Source organism: Apodemus sylvaticus, chromosome 14 (genome assembly GCF_947179515.1).
Source record: "Apodemus sylvaticus chromosome 14, mApoSyl1.1, whole genome shotgun sequence".
Lineage (NCBI taxonomy): Eukaryota > Metazoa > Chordata > Mammalia > Rodentia > Muridae > Apodemus > Apodemus sylvaticus.
Window position 1 is genome coordinate 52,661,623 of NC_067485.1, and position 17,928 is coordinate 52,679,550.

At 41.1% G+C, this 17,928-nt stretch overlaps 2 protein-coding genes across 4 annotated transcripts in view; one reads left to right on the top strand and one right to left on the bottom strand.

The window, feature by feature from the left end:
- Positions 1-4,712, top strand: part of Tbce (tubulin folding cofactor E) — a 48,264-nt gene extending 43,552 nt beyond the window's left edge. The window contains exons 14-17 of one of the 3 annotated variants that reach the window (XM_052156200.1): positions 1,412-1,480; positions 2,498-2,557; positions 4,205-4,296; positions 4,478-4,712. In XM_052156200.1, coding sequence (XP_052012160.1) covers positions 1,412-1,480; positions 2,498-2,557; positions 4,205-4,296; positions 4,478-4,570 — 314 coding nt within the window. In that variant the 3' untranslated portion in view covers positions 4,571-4,712. Of the gene's footprint in view, positions 1-1,411; positions 1,481-2,497; positions 2,558-4,204; positions 4,297-4,477 lie in introns of those variants that run through there. The other 2 variants (XR_007973177.1, XR_007973176.1) reach the window with 2 other exon arrangements.
- Positions 4,713-5,610: 898 nt separating this feature from the next.
- B3galnt2 (beta-1,3-N-acetylgalactosaminyltransferase 2) overlaps positions 5,611-17,928 on the bottom strand; it is a 39,291-nt gene continuing 26,973 nt past the window's right edge. Inside the window, exons 6-12 of the mRNA XM_052156201.1 lie at positions 15,013-15,123; positions 11,808-11,886; positions 11,117-11,300; positions 8,437-8,562; positions 7,711-7,870; positions 7,198-7,254; positions 5,611-5,752 (exon numbers count right to left, since the gene is read on the bottom strand). Of these exons, the coding sequence (XP_052012161.1) occupies positions 5,612-5,752; positions 7,198-7,254; positions 7,711-7,870; positions 8,437-8,562; positions 11,117-11,300; positions 11,808-11,886; positions 15,013-15,123 (858 nt within the window). The 3' untranslated portion in view covers position 5,611. The remainder of the gene's footprint in view (positions 5,753-7,197; positions 7,255-7,710; positions 7,871-8,436; positions 8,563-11,116; positions 11,301-11,807; positions 11,887-15,012; positions 15,124-17,928) is intronic.

Here is a 17,928-nt window from a genome sequence, read left to right on the forward strand (position 1 = left end):
GTTCATAAATATCTTTCTTTCCAAGCCCCATCCTAAGGTCTTACCCAATGTTTCACAATGGTTATATCAGCACTCTAATTGCATTACGTACTAATATACTTTCCATTTTGTTGTGATGTCATCATTTTTAATCATTCTAGGTTTACATTTAGGCCGTTTTTCACATATTTCCTAATACAATGAGCTCACTGCATAAGTGTTTCAGCTGGAACATATTTGAGGAAGACAAGCTGCCTACGGGAATTGCTCTCAACTCACTCCATTAGCTGGCCCAATTCCTGGCTCATCTAGGTAGTTTCTGAGGCGCTTGAGGGTGAAGGCCTCAAGCAGCCTGTAGGTGCATGAAGTTCGGCTTCTTACTGCCAAGTGTGTGCAGAGGGACACACAGCAGGGGGGGCAAGTGCAGTAGGGAAGGACAGTAGTTCCTCCTTTTCTGTAGTGTCACTCACCTCAGCCCATACAGGAAATGGAGAATTCCAAAAACCAGAAGTTCATTGTTTTAACTGCATAGCATTCTAAGCAGTGGTGCAGGTCTACCTCACCCAGCACTGGACTGCCTCTGTGCAGCATTCCATGCTGTGTGTGCTCTCTGCCCCGAGTGATCCGGTGAGGCAGCAGGTACACCACCGAGGTGTCCCAGTGCTTGTGTCACAGCTTTCCCTGAAAATACCCCATCACAAGTGAAGACAGTGCCATGATTTGTTTGCTCTGTTTTTTTCACACAGGGTTTCTCTGTAGCTCTAACCCTTAAACTCAGAGATGCACTTGCCTCTGCCTCCTGAGTAAACGCTGAAAGGCAGCTGTGACATGGACTTACTGAAGCTTAAGCGTACAGAAGGATGCTCTGAAAGAGCAGGTTCCCGTAACTCCCGTTACAGCCCAGTGGGGTGGTTATTACACTATAGTGTCTCATTAATGATCATAGGTATGCGTTAAAGACATAGCTAATGCTATTCAGTTCACACATCCACTGGCCTAGGATGGGTCCCCACAGATAAGGGGAGCTTCTGCCTGTGTTGCAGGTACAGGAAGTAGTTTGCAGCCGGACTTTGCCTTAACATCTAGCTAAAGCTTGATTGGGTCCTATGACTTCTGTCCAGACTATATTTGGTTTCTCTCAGGACCCTGAAGGAAAGGGCATTTTCAAAACTGAAAACAAGTACTAGTTGGAAGGTTTTCAAAGCATTGGGATAGTAGTCAGGGTACTGTTGGAGCAAACACGTACACCTACAAATAAGATAATATTCCTTGGGAGGGACTATCTTTCTTGACCATCCAGTAGGCAGCTCTGCAGAAGGCTAATCCCAAGCTAATTGATCAGTGATGGTGGCTTGGTCCTGGGAAGAGGCTCTGTTCACACTAACAGTTTTTCCTTATTGTGGCCTCTGGCTTTTTGTTTCTTCTTAAACAGAATATGGTGCACCTGAAGATGAGGAGCTCAAAGCACAGCAGCCGTTCATGCTAAAAAACCAGCTACTAAGTAAGAATCCTCTCAGATTTGTACTGAGGTCTTGGATAGGAAGCAAATGGCGATGGCTTACTTGACAGGGATAACGCATGCTTCTCTTAAGGCAGGGAATCTCAACCTTCCTCATGCTACAACCCTTTCATACAGTTTCTCATGTTGTGGTGACCTCAGCCATAAAATTATTTTCATTGCTACTTTATAACTGTAATTCTCCTACTGTTGTAAATCATAATATTAAATATCTGTTTCACAATGCTGTTGGCCAACTCCTGTGAAAGGGTCATTTCACATACACACACACACACCCGAGATTACAACCCAAAAGTTGAGAACCACTGTCAACTCCAACTTGCCCAGTCTCTGCTGAGCATTCTGGCAGCTTCCACACTGCAGACTTACTGAATAGCCGAGGTGTAGGAGGGAGCAGAATCATAAACCACACAGTCACATGGAATCCTGTGCTGTGTCCTCTATGCAGAGCCCTAGCTAAACAACCAGGAAGGAGTATGGAGGGAAAGAAAAAGTGATAGAATCCCAGGTCTGCTGCTTGAGACAAGGTCTTGTATATCCCAGGCTGCAGTGTACTTATTACCTTCCTTCTCTAGCCTCCCCAGTTCTGTGACCATGAAAATACTTTTCTGTTTTTTGAGACAAGGTCTCATAGATGGCATGTGTTGTCGAGGCTGGCCTTGATTTGTGGCAGCCCTACCACAGCCTTCCAAGATGGGATTACAGCCTAGAATTACAGGTGTGTACCACCACACCCAGCTTTATGGAAATATTAATAGAAAAATTTAATATCATTAAGACCCACTTATGAGGGTTGAGTCAAGTTGTATCACACTGCTGCATTATCTGGCAATCTCTTGGCCTGCACATTTTTATTCACTGGTGCTCTTAATAAGAATGAAGCCTTGTGTATATACAAAGTATGTGCTCTACTCAGAGGCAAACTTCACAATTCTGCATGCATGTGTGCTGTAAATCTGTGCTATGATGATTATTAAACTTTTTCCCTTTTTCCTTAAGCACTGAAGATAAAATGCTCAAATCAACCTGAACAGCAAATATTAGAAAAGCAGTTGCCAGGTAAGAACACATCTATCTCTGCTGCCCATGTGCCTGTGAAGCACTGGACACTAAAGCACTGCTACAGCTAGCTGGAATATGAACTTTTAGTTCATGTAGACCTAGAATTTATGGTGCTTCATTAGAGCTTAGTCTAAAACTTAACAGAAAGTTCCAGCCTCCAGTATGCCAACCCTGTATTTGGAAAACAGTTTTATTAAAATTTGCAAGCTCCCTGTCTGTTATGGTGGTGGGTTTTATTTGTTTTGAGACAAAATGTCTTGAACTCAGATATCTGTCTGACTTCTGCTTTCCAAGTGCTGGGGTTAATAGGCTTATGTCCCACACCTGGGCCTGTGATCATGTATTCAGCCATAGGAATGAGGACTTGAATGCTCAGACCCTCAGAGGAATCACTCTTCCTCCCCAGACTGATGCTCTGGGGCTTTTGTTCTCTGGAGATGATTCCCTGATCAGGTGAGAAGTTAGTGCTTCTAAACAACTTGTGGAGAAAGAAATTTTCAGAATCCTTAAAAAAATATTTGTACTGCTGGAACTGAGCTAATATTAGTAAGTACATTTTCCCTACTTGCCTCATTGATTTTAAATCTATGTCCATCAGACAAAAACAGTTTGCACATGGAAAGCTAGCTGCATTCAGAATAGAACTTTTCTAAGTAACCATTCCAATCTAGAGCTGATTTCTCTAAAAACTAGAAATCCAATTTCTATTACTGTGGTATGTAAATATTAATAAATTAACACTGCGTATTAACTTTTTTCTTGTTGCTCTGAGAAAATACTCAGGTAATATAAGGAAGGTTTTGCTGTTCATAGCGTGAAGAGGTGAAGCCTACCATGGCAGGAGACATACTGCTGGAGTGTGGCAGTAGTCATACAGTGCACACTAGGGAAGCAGAGCCATGCTGGCACTCCGCCTGCTTTCTCCCCTTTCCCCCTTGACCAATATGGGATCCAATCCACTCTCTCCAGACACAATAAATTTGGTCAGGCACATTCAGGGTACTACAGCTGTTGAAGTGAGCCAAAAACAGGAAAAGACTAGTTTATTCTAAAATAGAGAAGATTTATTATCACAAGTTGCATAAAAACACAGCATTTATAAAAACATTTTTATAGAAAAATAATTGACTACATTGTGATATTTGTGGAACACCACACTATTGCTGTACTTTCAGCTAAAGCTTCAGAGAAACTAATATTCTTAATCAAAATATCCACTATATACCACAGCCTGTCTTTGGAAAGAAGTTCCTAGTATGTTCCTCATGGACCAGAGCATTTGTTCTTCACACCTAGTGGTCATCTGTGTGCACTTTCCTGATGGTGACTGGATCTCATGCTGGAGGACCTCATCAGTCACTTAAGTCTGTGCACCTTCTAAAGAGAAAATAAGGCTGAGAGGTGCCCACTCCAGGGGTCTTCAGCAATCCAGTAGGAAGTTATCACAAAGGCCTATATTTTGTCCTCTTTGTGAGATAATTATTTCTGGTTATTCAGATTGAGGAAGAAATAGTAAATGCTACTACACCTCGCTGTCAAGACCACTCGTGTCAAACATTGGCTCCATCTCCCACTTTTAACAAAGAATCACCTGGTAGAATGACTCAAGCCTTCCATCATTTAAAAGTTTCTTTTCTTTGATAGGCTCCATGACAGTTCAAAAGGTAAAGGGACTGCTGTCACGTCTTCTTAAAGTTCCTGTGTCAGAACTTCTCTTGTCCTACGAAAGTTCCAAGGTAAGTTGCTAAGCAAAAACACAAAGCTAAGCTTAGTTCTCCACAGTACTGTGCGCCATACATAGCAGGCTCTAAATGGAAGCAGCCTTTAACTTCACAACTCACCTGCCATTGGAGGGTGGCGTGGATAACACACACCATCAGATCTGTCTTACTACTCCCCACTTGATTCTAATTTTAGATGCCGGGCAGAGAAATTGAACTAGAAAATGACCTACAGCCATTACAGTTTTATTCTGTGGAGAACGGAGATTGCCTACTAGTGCGATGGTAACAGTCCAATCATAAGAATTTAACGACTGGAATGTATACACCAGAAACAAAATCTTTGCCCTCACAAATGATGTTATGTTTTGTTGGGAAAAGACCATTTGGTTGTATATTAATAGAATAATAAAGGCTTTGATTACTATTGATTTTTCTGTTCTGTCTGTTTTCAAGGCTTACTGCATTCCACTATGTGAAGATGTAAATATGAAGTAGAAACAGTAGTCTAAATCTGGGTAGAGTTAACATATGCTGTGGGCTACTTAACTTTTAAAAAGTTTACTACAGTGATTGGGGTGGTCATTCTGAGAAATGTCCTTTAAGCTGAGGAAATGCACCCTTGAACCCTGTAACATGCTTTTCCCTGTTATGCCTACACTGAGCCTGTCTTGTACATACCCCACCTCCTACTCAAGCTTAGGTAAACATCAGGCAAGGCAGAGTGCCTTCCCTACACTTCCCTGTGACGTGAACCCTGAGGTGTTTACTTTTACTCATACTCACAAAAACAATTTAGTAAGAGTACGTGCTCAGTACTAAGCTGAGACTCCGGATATACATTAAACAGTGAAAGAAAACATGATATGTATGTAAAGAAACATCTTTAAAAGTAAGGTATCAAACTTCAGTTTACAACATTTCCTTTTCAAGAAATCCACAAACTGGTATTTCTAGCAACCCAGACTTTGGTATATGTGGCCCCTGTGCCACACAACATCTTTGTAGTTTCTTTCTGGCCTAATTAAGTTATGCAGAGCTATTCTGTAATCCTGCTTGAGGGTGAGATGGAATTATTTCTGAATTTGGCCATTTAACAAAAAATGGTAATGATAAGTTACTAATTAGTATAAGTGATCAGAAATTAGCAATATTTTTTATAAAATAATTTGGTATAAATAATCTTTCAATTTATAAACAAAAACTTATGCTACAGTTATAAGTTGATTCATTAAGAAAGACCTGTGCAAACACGAGTAATATCCTACTGCTTACAGCTCAGTACCAGCCACGGCTTTCCTCGGACTTACAGCCACTGGTCTTTGGGGGATCAGAGTACTTTTGTTTCACACTGACAAGGATCCCCACACAGTTCCTTCAGTTCCCACAGTTTGTTCAGTTCTTCTGGTGAGTACTGAGGAGAAGACAGCATTCCTGTCTCACAGGTTTTCTCACACAGCCACAGGCTATCCTGTTGAGAAACAAATATGGAACACTAGACAGAATCAGGACACCTAAATGTAGTCTACCACATCTGAACAACTCATGAGATTTGGAGTTGGGGGATGGCTTCTGATTTTGGAAAAGCACCAGGGCCTTCTAGTCCTGGGGCTGTGAACACAGAAGCTGCTGTGTGAAGATTAAGAGTCACCAATGCCGCACCACCCAAAAACATATCAGTTAAAATAAATACATTAAAAATTTCAGAGGACTCAGCACATGCAATTCTATGAAAACAAGTACAGGGAGTACAAATGAACACTTTATTACTCCCTTTTAGAGAGTTAGTCATAAAGTAGAGGCAGCGGTGCTCTGATAAGATGCACCATTTTTTGTTTCTGTTTTTGTTTTTAAATCGCCTCCTTTAAGTATCACATGCTGGGAGAGTGCTGTAAGAACAGCAGGCATGTCTGAGATTCCTGACCCAAGTACTATAGGGCTCAACCTATATAACAGAACATGTATATGAAGAAACACATTGACTCTAAGAACACAGATCCTGGATAAGATCTAAAAATCTTTTTTAAACTATGTTGTTTCTGATGGACACAGGCTGCTGATCCCTCTCTCTCAAAAGCACGCCTAGAATGAGGGCCTTAGCAGTGGGCACTGTGCCTGCTACATGGAAGAGAACACAGCTCTTTGGCTCCAGAAGGCAATATAAACTATTTAGAAATGACAGTGCTCTGTACTGGCAGAACAAGAATAGCTAACTTGTGTATGACTAAGAGCGTGGGGTCACAATAATGACCTTCACCGTCAACAAGCTCCATACCCAGCCTGTGGAAGCTACAGGGAACAATGCTCTGATTTGCCGAGAAGGCTGAGAGGGACGTAGCAGCAGGACTCAGGCTTATGCCTGTCCCTGCCGAGTGAGTGTGGACATGTGGCTATGGCTCTGAATGGCAGACATTGCATGCCCTATTTTCTGTACCTTCTACAGCCAGAGAAGAAGGTGTAAGAATCCAGAAATCAGTACAACAAATGAGGCAAAAAGCTTGTTCCTCCCAGTCCCAGGTTTCCTGCCTTCCATTTTGATTTTCGTACACACATCCTACCTCAACTCCCACCACCACACCACCAGGTCCTTATAAATAAAAGTCTAGGTAAAGTCAGAAGACTTGAGAGGTCTTCTTACTGTCATGTGCCAGAAACTCAATTCAACACATTCTAAATTATAAACCTACAAGGAATTTTTGTTCAGATACGAAGACTGAATTATTCTTCGAGGGTAAGGAACTTTAATTCATAGCATTTCTTTTTGGTTTTAAACATAGACAAATATTATGAGGAATAATGAGGTAGAGTGCCATGACTTAAAAACCACAGCTGGGATGCCAGAAGCCCGTGCCAAGGGTGGATGCTCACGTGCACACCTCCGAGAGCCCTGGGGCCAGCGCTCCTATACCTGCTTACCTGGTGTCTTTTAGGTCCTATGGCTGCCATCCAAATGCCCATGCTGACATCTTCACCCTACTCATGGTCAAATGCAAACTTCTTAATGTTCTTGTAACAAAAGGTGATATGTAGAGTTAGCCAACCCAGATGTATAAATATGAGGTAGAGATGGGAGACAGTAAGCACACAGCAAACAAGCCCTTTCCTCACATACCTTGCATCAACACATTGGGCATACTTGGTCCCTGATTCTATAACCAAACCAGGGGAAAGAAAGCACTTCTTTAGCTTCATATGAACAGAAGTGTTTACATTCCTCCACAGAATACATTTCCAAACAAAGATTAAAAGCAGTGAAAGCAGGCTCAAATAAAATATTTGAATAGTTATTATCATGGCTAGAGTCAGAAGTGTCAGGTAAATGTCCCTGGTCTTTAGAGAGTAACTCCTACAGAGAAAGGACAACCATGGTAAGCTGGCCATGCTTCAGGGACATCTCAGGACACTGGACTGGATGAGTGATCTTGTTACCTGATAGGTCTTTAACCTTCCGGAGTTGCCTGCCAGCCAGTCAACGATGTCCTTGGAGATCACATACCCTGACCCACATGCAAAGGCAGGGTAAGCCGGGCTGGGGTATTCCAGCTCCTGCCATTTTCCGGTTCTGTCCACTGCCCAATTCAACCTGAAACTGAGATGTTACAAAGGTGGCTTCTTTGTAATGGCTGGCCACATCCTTCTAGCCAACTTTGATCACTACCAAAGAGATGACCAGGAAAAAGAATTTTTGCAGCCTAAGGAAAGAATTATTTACCCAATGGTAGTTTATATAGATTAGATAAGCTCTCAGTTTCTGAACAAAAGCTAAGAGAAGGCCTCCCTGTGTTTCAGGACATACTTAAACAAACCAAACCCACCAATCATCAATTCTGCAGTGTTCCTAAGTAGCACAGACAACGGCTGAGGAAATGTGCCATATGTGATTCTAACCAGAAACAAAAAACAAAAGCAAAAAGGAGACAACAGCTTCAGAAGACCATGTGCTTCTAAAACAAAAAACACATCTTTGACTCCCAGTTAATAAATCTGAGATTTTTCAAAAGAATAAAAAAGAATATTCCCTCAGATTATAGTGATAGCATATTAATCCAGAAGAATATATTCAATAAATTTCTTAACATTTTTTATCTAAAAGTAATTTCCATATTCAGTCTAAATCACACTTAGTCAGGTATGGACGGGCCATGTTTCACTTACTTTCCCCACCAAAAATTAGGCCCATCAAGATTCTTCTGAGCAATTCTATTAAACACAGCTTCTAAGTCTATATAACAGTCATCATCTGTCTTGAGCAGCAAATCGAAGCTGGTGGATTCCACAGTCCTGTTGATAGAAAAAGAAATATGCAAGTCACTGCAGCTCTGGGAAGACACAACACTACACCTGTACAGCTGTGCACCTTCAGTGTCTTAGCATACACACAGAACACTATCACTGGCCATCAACTGCACTTGGTCCTCACTTGATCAACTGGGGTAACAGAAGAATGAAAAGAAAGTCTGACTGAAGTAGAATATTCTAACAAGGGCTTCCCAGTCATTCTCTATATCAGCTGTCAGACCTACCTGTCAACTGTACCCTGCCCCATGTGTGCCTTCATGACACACTGAACAAGGTGTGTTATGAAATGGGCCAGGCGTGGTGGGAAGCAGATGCCCATAGAGCTCTGTGAATTCTAAGTCAAGATACTGAGTGAGACAGTCTCAAAACTTCGTTTTTAAAAAACTGAATATATTATGGGTTAAAACATGACTTATAAGGTGCAAACAGATTTGTCTTTGGAATGGATTTCCACCATTTCAATTATTATAAACAACCAACCCTCTGTAAGAACTTCATTTCTCTAGACACCAAAACTTCATGACATCAAACAAGGCAAAGCCAGGTTCCCTACCTGACTGTCAGTCCTTGCATAGCGCATCTGTTTGTAAGTACATACTTGTGAGGGAACCAGCCAGAACGTACTATATAGACCAAGCTGGCCTCGAACTTATAAAATTCACCTGCCTCTGCGTCTGCCTCTGGAGTGCTGGGAATAAAGGTGTGCACACCAAACTTAGCCTTTAAAGTTATTTTTAGCAGTATAACAGACACATAGTATTTGCCAATTTGCCAAAAGAAATGAGCTTTTGTTATAAAATATGCTTAGATCACTGGTGACTGCTGAGTAAATAAGGTCAAATAATTGAACATTGACTTAAAATGCAGATAGTGCTGCTCATACCCTCCTACTAGAACACTAGTCCTCTTTTCTGTCCCCAGGGTATCCTACACAAAGCGTGCTGAAAAACAGACGGGTGGTAATGTGCGCTGTGAGGAGGCAGATCTAGGAGGCAGAAAACAATGGGAGAGGTATGTAAGGAGCAGAAGGGGGAAAGCTGAAAGTAGTCCCTGCACTAAGTTCAATTTCACACCTGGGAACGATCTCTGTTAGAAATTTTAGTGCCGCCTTCCCACTCCAACTTAAGTCCTCACTTCCGATTCCTGAAACTCCTCACAGTGGTGTCTACACTAGGAATTCTGAGTGCTGGGATTTTAGATGCACCACAACCACCTGCTCATGATAGGCTATCTACTGCTGCCTAAAACAGTCCTGGTATTCCAGTCTCGTTTGCCCTCCACCAAAATAATAACTAGCCCCAGTTAGATAATGTTACCTTCAAGACACTAACTGTACCATCTACAGATTATGACTCCAAGAAAACCTATCCCTTGTGAATATGCCCTTGTGAACTTCCCACCCGAGAGGAAGTAAAGAAAGAGATCTGATGAGTCGTTCCAATAAATCAGTCCTTGCTTGATAAGGTTTTAAAAGATAAGGAAAAATTGTGAAATCCCAGTCACACACAGGCCAGAAGTCAGTCACTCCAGGAATTAGAGCTTCAGCCATGTGAGAGAGAAAGCTGTTCCTTAGAAAGTCAGCACAGTCACAAGCAACTACCAACTATGACTGTTAACATTACTGCCACAGACACAGAATACAGCCATCATATGAGAAGCACTGGAACCTCCAGAAAGTTAGGAGAGTTAATCTCACTGTGCAACTACCAGAGTGTGTAAACCAGACAAGTAGGGTTTTATTTGTTGTCTTTCAGAACCTTGCCATATGAAAACTGGCCTTCGTGTTCTAGGAGCCTCTGTGCAGCTTGACAAAACTCATGTACCTGCATCTATCCAAATGCAAAGAATCTGGAAGCTCATGCAGTAGACTGGAAAGGGAAGGTGGATATTTAATTGAGAAGAATTCAGACTACTAACTTAGTGTGAACATAATTAGGGAATTGGGGTAGATATGTAGGAATAAAGCTGTAAGGTGACCATTTCCAGACTCAATGAATTCACCCCGTGCTGGGCTGAGACACCTCAAGTATATAGAAATGAATCCAAGGGAACTAATTTTTGTTTTGTTGGTTTTGACCCCTTAATACCATTCATACTGTGGAGCTATTTATCTAAATAAGAAATCAACAGCATGTTCAAAGATGTCTTCAAAAGGAGCCAGGTGCTGGAGAGCTGGCTCAGCAATTAGTTAGAACTACCCTGGTACTCAAGTAGGGCAGCTTAAAACTCTATGTAACCCTAGTTCCAGAGGACCTAATGATTTCTTGTGGCTTCCCAAGGCACTCATGCTTACATAACAAAGAGACACATACATATGAATAATTAAAACATATATAAATCAAATGTAAAAATAAATTTTTATTATATAAAACAGAATATACAATATATCTTATAAAATATAAAAAAAACCTTAAAATTAATTTTCTTTAAAGATCCAGGATGTAACAGGTCACATCTCAGGTGATGAGACTTTTAAGTTGAAATCTCAGTGGTTTGATGATGTTTCATAAACCTACCCAACATGTGTACAACCTACCATCTATAGAAGTTCAATAATTTCGCAGGAACATTCCGGTAAGTATCCACAACATCGACGAAGACAATGTCATCATAGACACTGCTTTCCTCCTGCAGTAAGGCATCTTCCACTTGCAGATCCTGTATATGATCTGCAAGTCTCTGGGGCCGAGAATAAAGGCTTCGTAATAGTGCATCACCTTCTGAAAAGGAAAGCTGACTATTGAAGACTACTGCACACTCGGAACCCAGACCTTGAAAATGTTACCAGAATTCCTTCCCCAGAAAGCCCATGGAGCCCATTCATTAGGATCTACAGGTGGGGCAGAGTTACAGCTCAGTGGAGCCTACTTGTGATGTGACATCAGACATCTTACATGGGCACTTCTCTGCAACAGTTTCTTATGTTGGTAAACAACAAAACTAGAACCAACAGAAAGAGTTCACCGATGCTTTACTTGCATAACAGAATGCATTAATTTGAAAAGTAAGCTTTTTTGACTTTGTTTTGGAGACAGGATGCTGTCACTCAGCTCAGGCTGGCTTTGAAGTCATAACCTTCCTACAGTCTCTTAAGCATCAGCATTTCAGGCATGTGTTGTTGTACCTAGCACAATAAGGAACTTTTAACATGACAAGATGACCTTTCACAGTTAAATTATAAAACAAGGTTAACTACATTGAGTTTGCTTTTGCACTAGCCAACTTACCCTGAACAGTGTAGATAAAGCCACCTGCAACTCCCTCCACACCTTCCATAAATTCATGGGGCAGTGCCCCTTCCCCAGCCTGAAAGGAATGAAAATAGAAGTGTCCAGGCCTGTCCTGAGTGACAGAAAGTGTTACACACGCAGAGCTGAGCCAGCAGACGCCCCAAAGTGCCTGCCCTCAGCAGATACTGATGCCATGGATTTATTTTTATCCTTTTACTTCATATGTTTATTTTTCCTTTATATACGATAGCTTCTATGTATGTATGGTCACCCCCTGCATGCAGTGTGCCACAGGTGGTCAGAAGAGGGTCAACCTCTGCTAACTAGTGTTTCAGCACCAAGCTTGCCTGCCTGCCTGCTGCCAGGCTCCATACCATGCGGGTCCTGACCTCTAACCACTTGCAACTGTGAGCCCCAAATTAAACACTTTTTGGTCTTGTCTTAGATAAGCAGCCAGTGCTCTGAAGCACTGAGCCTCCCTTTCAGCCCTTCTTCCATGGATTTAAAGCATCAGGATGACTCTAGCCCAGTGCTTACAATTCCAACTTAAATAAATGTTCTTATAATCACAAAAACAATAGTACAAAACAACTTAATTTATGTCTAACCCTATCACCTTAAGAACATTAAAAATTCTTTTTTTTCATGAATTTGATAAGATCTTAGTGCACTTGAGAATTCAGGGGCCATGCAGAGAAAAGCTTCTTTAAATCATCATCTGTTCCCAACATTTCAGATGGAGACTACCTTCCTACTGCTGCTCAAGACTCAGGACTTAACAGTTGCCAACAGTCCTGCCTCTTAGAGGCACTTTTATCAATCACCTCCTCACAAGTTACCCCACCACTGACTCCTGCCTTCTCTATATTGTACTTCAATGTGGCTGCCTTCCCGAGCTCCCCTCTAGCCGCCAGAGCTGAGGCTAACTGTCAAAAGCAGTCATCAGCGCTTTCACCACAGTATTTCCTATACAGACTCCTTTTGTCAGAAGGGACACACCATTTTAAGGACACCAGAGAGAATTCTGAGGTCACTGTGAATAACATGGATTTAATTTTATGTAGTTCGTAGTAGAATGTTGTAGATTTCAACTCTAGTTCCATAATTGTGGCATGTTTTCTTTTTAAACTGCCAGTATGTTCTATTTGGTTTTGGATTGTTTAGAACTTAACAATACTCTAGTACTCATTGTGTTCTGGTTTGATTTCTGTTGTTGTGATAAGCACTCTTAACTAAAAGCAACTTGCATGAGAAAACTGTTTACACTTCCAGGTCACATCCACCATAGAACGAGGTCACAGCAGGAACTAAAGCATGTACTTAGAGTCAGGCCTTGCTAACTATTCTCTAACCCAGAAACGCAGTCACAGCTAAGGGAATACAGCAGACATCAGGGAGGAGTGCTGTTAGCTCACTCATGGACCAGGCTTAGTTGACTTCTTTATACAGCGCAGGGCCACTCTTCCAGAAAACAGAGCCTCCCACAGTGCAATGGCCCACGTTATCAATTATCAAGACAGTCCCTACAGACATGCCCACAGGTCACAGGCCACGTACTTTCTCCGGTGACTCTAGGCTGTGCCAACTTGACAGTTAAAGTTAACTAGGACTCTTGTTTATTAACTTTACTCAAAGGTCACAGCCTTGCTTTAATTATTCCTGACAGCATCACTTACTGGCAGGGAACAGACCTGGTAAAGTATCTCCTGCTCAGGGGTTTGCACCAAGTCCCCTTCCTTCTTCAGTTAGCTGACTGTTTAAGCTGTCTCTGACCTCCACAACTATCCTTCCTCCAAAGCAGGTCATTAGTCTTCAGATTGAACTTAGTCTTCGACTAAGGAAACTTATTTCCTTAGTATAACAAACTCAAATATTACAGAATTTTGGAATATCCGAGATATTTTTAAAGTTTCACAAATAGAGGATGGCATGATAACTAAAGGTACCTATCCTAAAAATAATAAAAGAGAATTATGACTCCATTCTATATAATTTCTCTATCTTAAATAAATAATGGTTTTAAATAAATAAGTTTTTTACTTATTTATCTTAAATAAATAAGTAAAACACTGTTCATGATCTACAAGGCTAAGACTATAATTATGTGACTTTGTAGGTCCATTTGTTTAATAAGTAGTTCCTTCTGTTGTAAACATTTTAAAGTTACGTTAATTTATTTGTGCATATGTATGGGCGTACTCACTGGATTTAGGTCATGCAGCTTGACATCATGTTCCTTAACCTTCTGAGCATCTTGTAAGCCCCGACTTACTTCCTCCCTGGATTGTGGACCTAGCTGTGATGGAATAACTGAGCCTGCCTTTCAGCGGGTGTGCAAGAAATACACATGACACAACACTCAAAGCCAGGAATCATTTCATGTTAGCAGGGCTAATGGTCAGGAGATTACTGAACTTCTGCATTTAAATGCCAAGTGTCTTCCTATCCGTTATACTAACTACCAAGGGGGGCCAAGCTGTCTGTAACATCAACACAACATGCCTCTTCCTTACTAAGTCTGCCTGTGCCCTTACCATGCTACATTTGAGAAACTGACCTGAGGAAAATCTGGCTAAATGACAAATATGATTCAGAAACTCCAGAGTTGTTCAAAATTACACAAAAGTATTCTCTTTCGCTCTCTTTATAAGGACAGCACAACAGCCCTGAACTCTGGGCTAAAGCGATCGTCCAACTTTAGCCTGGTAAGGAGCTGGGAGCACCGGCACAGAACATTGTGCTCAGCTTAACATTTTGGTAGAGAGTATTTTAACTAACATTTTGCTATCAAGGTAAAATGTCCAACTATGGAAGAAATGTTTCTTTTCTTCCTTCTTACTCTGTACCTAGCTGGTCTCAAATTTAGGACAATCCTGCTGCTTTAGCCTCCTTGGGCGCCGAGAACACACGTATAAACTTCTGAACAAATGTTTCTAAAAAATGCTCACTAAAATGTTAAGGAATAAAATATCATACTTTAAAATGTATCAACATTAAGGCAAAACTTGGTTATTCATGAATACTGGAGTTATAGGAACATGCAACTCAAGCTGTGCACCTTCACTACGAGGACTTGGGAACACTTTCGAGTGTGCAGGCTTGAAACCTCTGCCTGAAACTGCCTGCAATGAGAGTAAATTCTGAATTTTATTCACATAGAACAGTTAATGTTTCTAACCAAGGCAAACAAAGCATAGCTTACTGTGAGGACTCTGAGAACACCTCCTCCATCATTCACTGTCACTCTGTGCAGGTTTCTGGACACGAGGCCATGGAGATCTTGGCTTTCCCACACGATTGTACCTTCAAAGCTCTTTTGGGGGAAAATGATAGTGAATCAATTAGTTTATTCCTGTCACTTTGTTTTAAGAAAGTATTTACATGAAGCTTAAAAAAAATTGTCATCTCCCCTGCCCCAAAATGCATCAGTTAAAAATCTAAGTCACAGCTTGAACACTACATTGTCAGCATGGTAGCATATCTAAAACTCAATCACCACAGGGCTATGGGGTTTACAGATACTGCCTGGCTGTTCTGCTGTGTCAATTTCCAAATGTTGCTACAACTGTTAAAGCTGTTCTTTCTAATGTGGGTGTAACATGCAGCTTGATTTACAGCTGTTGTCTGCTGAGAGACACTTGATACAAATCAAATGGCTACTGTAACATAGGAATGCTTTGATATAAATGTCTCTTTTTCCCCAATACTTCATTTAAAATAAATACTCAGAGGTGAAATTACTGGGGAAAAGTGTGTTTATGTGTTTATTTTAGTAAATACTGAAACTGCCTTTAAATAGTTATTTTTATCACTTTATAAGGTCATTAGCAAAGGATGAGACTCCCAGCTTCATTGGACTCTCTCTCCTATAAAGCTTAGGAAGAAGTAAAAGGCGCTAGTTAACATGGTTTTAATAAGTGACTGCATAACACTTGCCAAGCCATGGTTCATTATACATTGAACATAGAATGAAAGTAGAATAGCTATTATCTTTAAATACTATCAACATTTGCAATAGAATCACTAATGAAAAAGATGCATTTTGGAAGATACTGAGGTAGATATTGTTCAGAAAGAACTTCAGATTACCACAAAAGCAAACAAGTCTTGAAGTAGTTAAGGTCAGAAAAGTGGGACTCAACAACACAACACCTTCAGAATCATAAGCACTTCAGACTGTAATACCAGGCTTAGGAAAGTTAAGGTCTGAGTAGGCCAGATGCGTTTCTGTCCACCGTGGAGCTATGATCCTATCCTTTGCTTAGAAGAGAGGAGACTGGAGGGTGTCAGCAGAGTGGCCAAGGCTGAGAAGAACTAGCTGTTGTAAAACTGATCAACACAGGTTCTCACAGAACTGCCTAGAGATTGAACTATAATTCCTCTTCTACGTAAGAAATCACGTTCCAATGACTGAGAAGGGCTTAAGAGTGAAGTTTAAGTACTGACCTCCAACAATCTGCCACTGGCAACCACACAAAATCTAAGTGGCAGTGTAACACTATGAAGGAGAAAAAGATTCTGTCATAAAGTGCCATCTCCCTGGATGAAACATCACTTCAAAACTCAATTTTCTACTGCTATGGTCAAATTCAATGTCCAAATCAAGTGCTATTCCACATTTGTTTCACGCACCCGTCTCCTGGCAAGTCATTTGCCCTTTTTTATGCTGTACTTTCTTTTCTAACACCAGTAAAATGTGGAAGTCATGAGAACACCTTGACAGGTTAGAATGGACAGGACTTAGGTCTAAGATCTGAACACAAATCCCACAATTCTGGTTAAGGTGGTTTAAGAAAACCTTAAACCCAAGCCTGAAAGCACAGGCAATGAAAATGGTTGGGAGGAAGACAATACCACTTGAATGTGCAGGATCAGCTAGCACATCTGGAACTTTCTAGGGACATCTGGGCAGGAATGAATGAAATGGCCCAAGTGTGCCGCGTAAAGCAAAGCAGGTGGCCAAGAGTCAAAACAGTTGAAATGCAGCCACACCAATGGATAGGTATCTGTGAAAACTTTACCTTACACCTACAGAAAAGGTATGGAAACAGAATATATCATTCTCTGTCCCCAATTCAAATGACATTTGGCATCTGGTTTGCTCTCTGCTGGTAGCTCTTCCTGGTACCCAACTCCCTTTAGTGTATAACTGGGTCATGATCATCTCTGTACATGTCTACTGGTTCAAAAGACCTTGATGTTCTCTAAAGCTGTATGAGGTAAAGCTGAAGCAAGCACTCTTCCCATCCCCAGCCAAATCACAGCTGGCTGCTACACCTCACATACACCCTTCTGTTTTCTTTTTTGCATTTGTTTTTGTTTTGTTTTTTGTTTCGAGACAGGGTTTCTCTGTATAGCCCTGGCTGTCCTGGAACTCACTCTGTAGACCAGGCTGGCCTCGAACTAAGAAATCCACCTGCCTCTGCCTCCCAGAGTGCTGGGATTACAGGCGTGTGCCACCACCGCCTTCTGTTTTCTATTATAGTTTTCATAAAACCAGGAACCTTCTAATCCAAAACAATCACTAGCAACTCTGTTTGAAGACAATGAAATTACTAACTTGGAAAAAAAAATCATGGTTATAGGCTGGGAAAATGAATTACAAATTATCTCACAAAATAGTAAAAGTTATCTATTACTTCTAATTTCTCATCCATAACAACATAGGAGCTAAAGCATATGAACAATAACAACATCTTGTGACCTAGAGAAATGACTTGACTCACTTTTCAAAACAAAGAAAGTGCTTAAGTGTCCATGAAACTAACAGTAACGTGCCTAGTGATTCGGCTGCATAACTAATCTGCTTTCTAGTAAAACAGTTTTAGATTTCAAGTGCTTACTAACAAAAATATACAATTAGAGAAACAATTACTTTAACTGCATAGTAGTTTTCACTTAAACTTGTGGCTCTCTCAGAGGTTTACTGTTCAGTGGGCAGGCCACAGGATGAACACTTTACAAAAGAGCACAGTGTGACAAGGTGTACTGATATGCTACACCAGCTATCTACTGTACAAGTGCGACTTGGCAGTAACGACATGCGCTCGTCTGCTTCTCCGCACAGATGCATTGCACCAAGGGTTACTCTCACTCTTCTGGTAAAACACAAATAAGC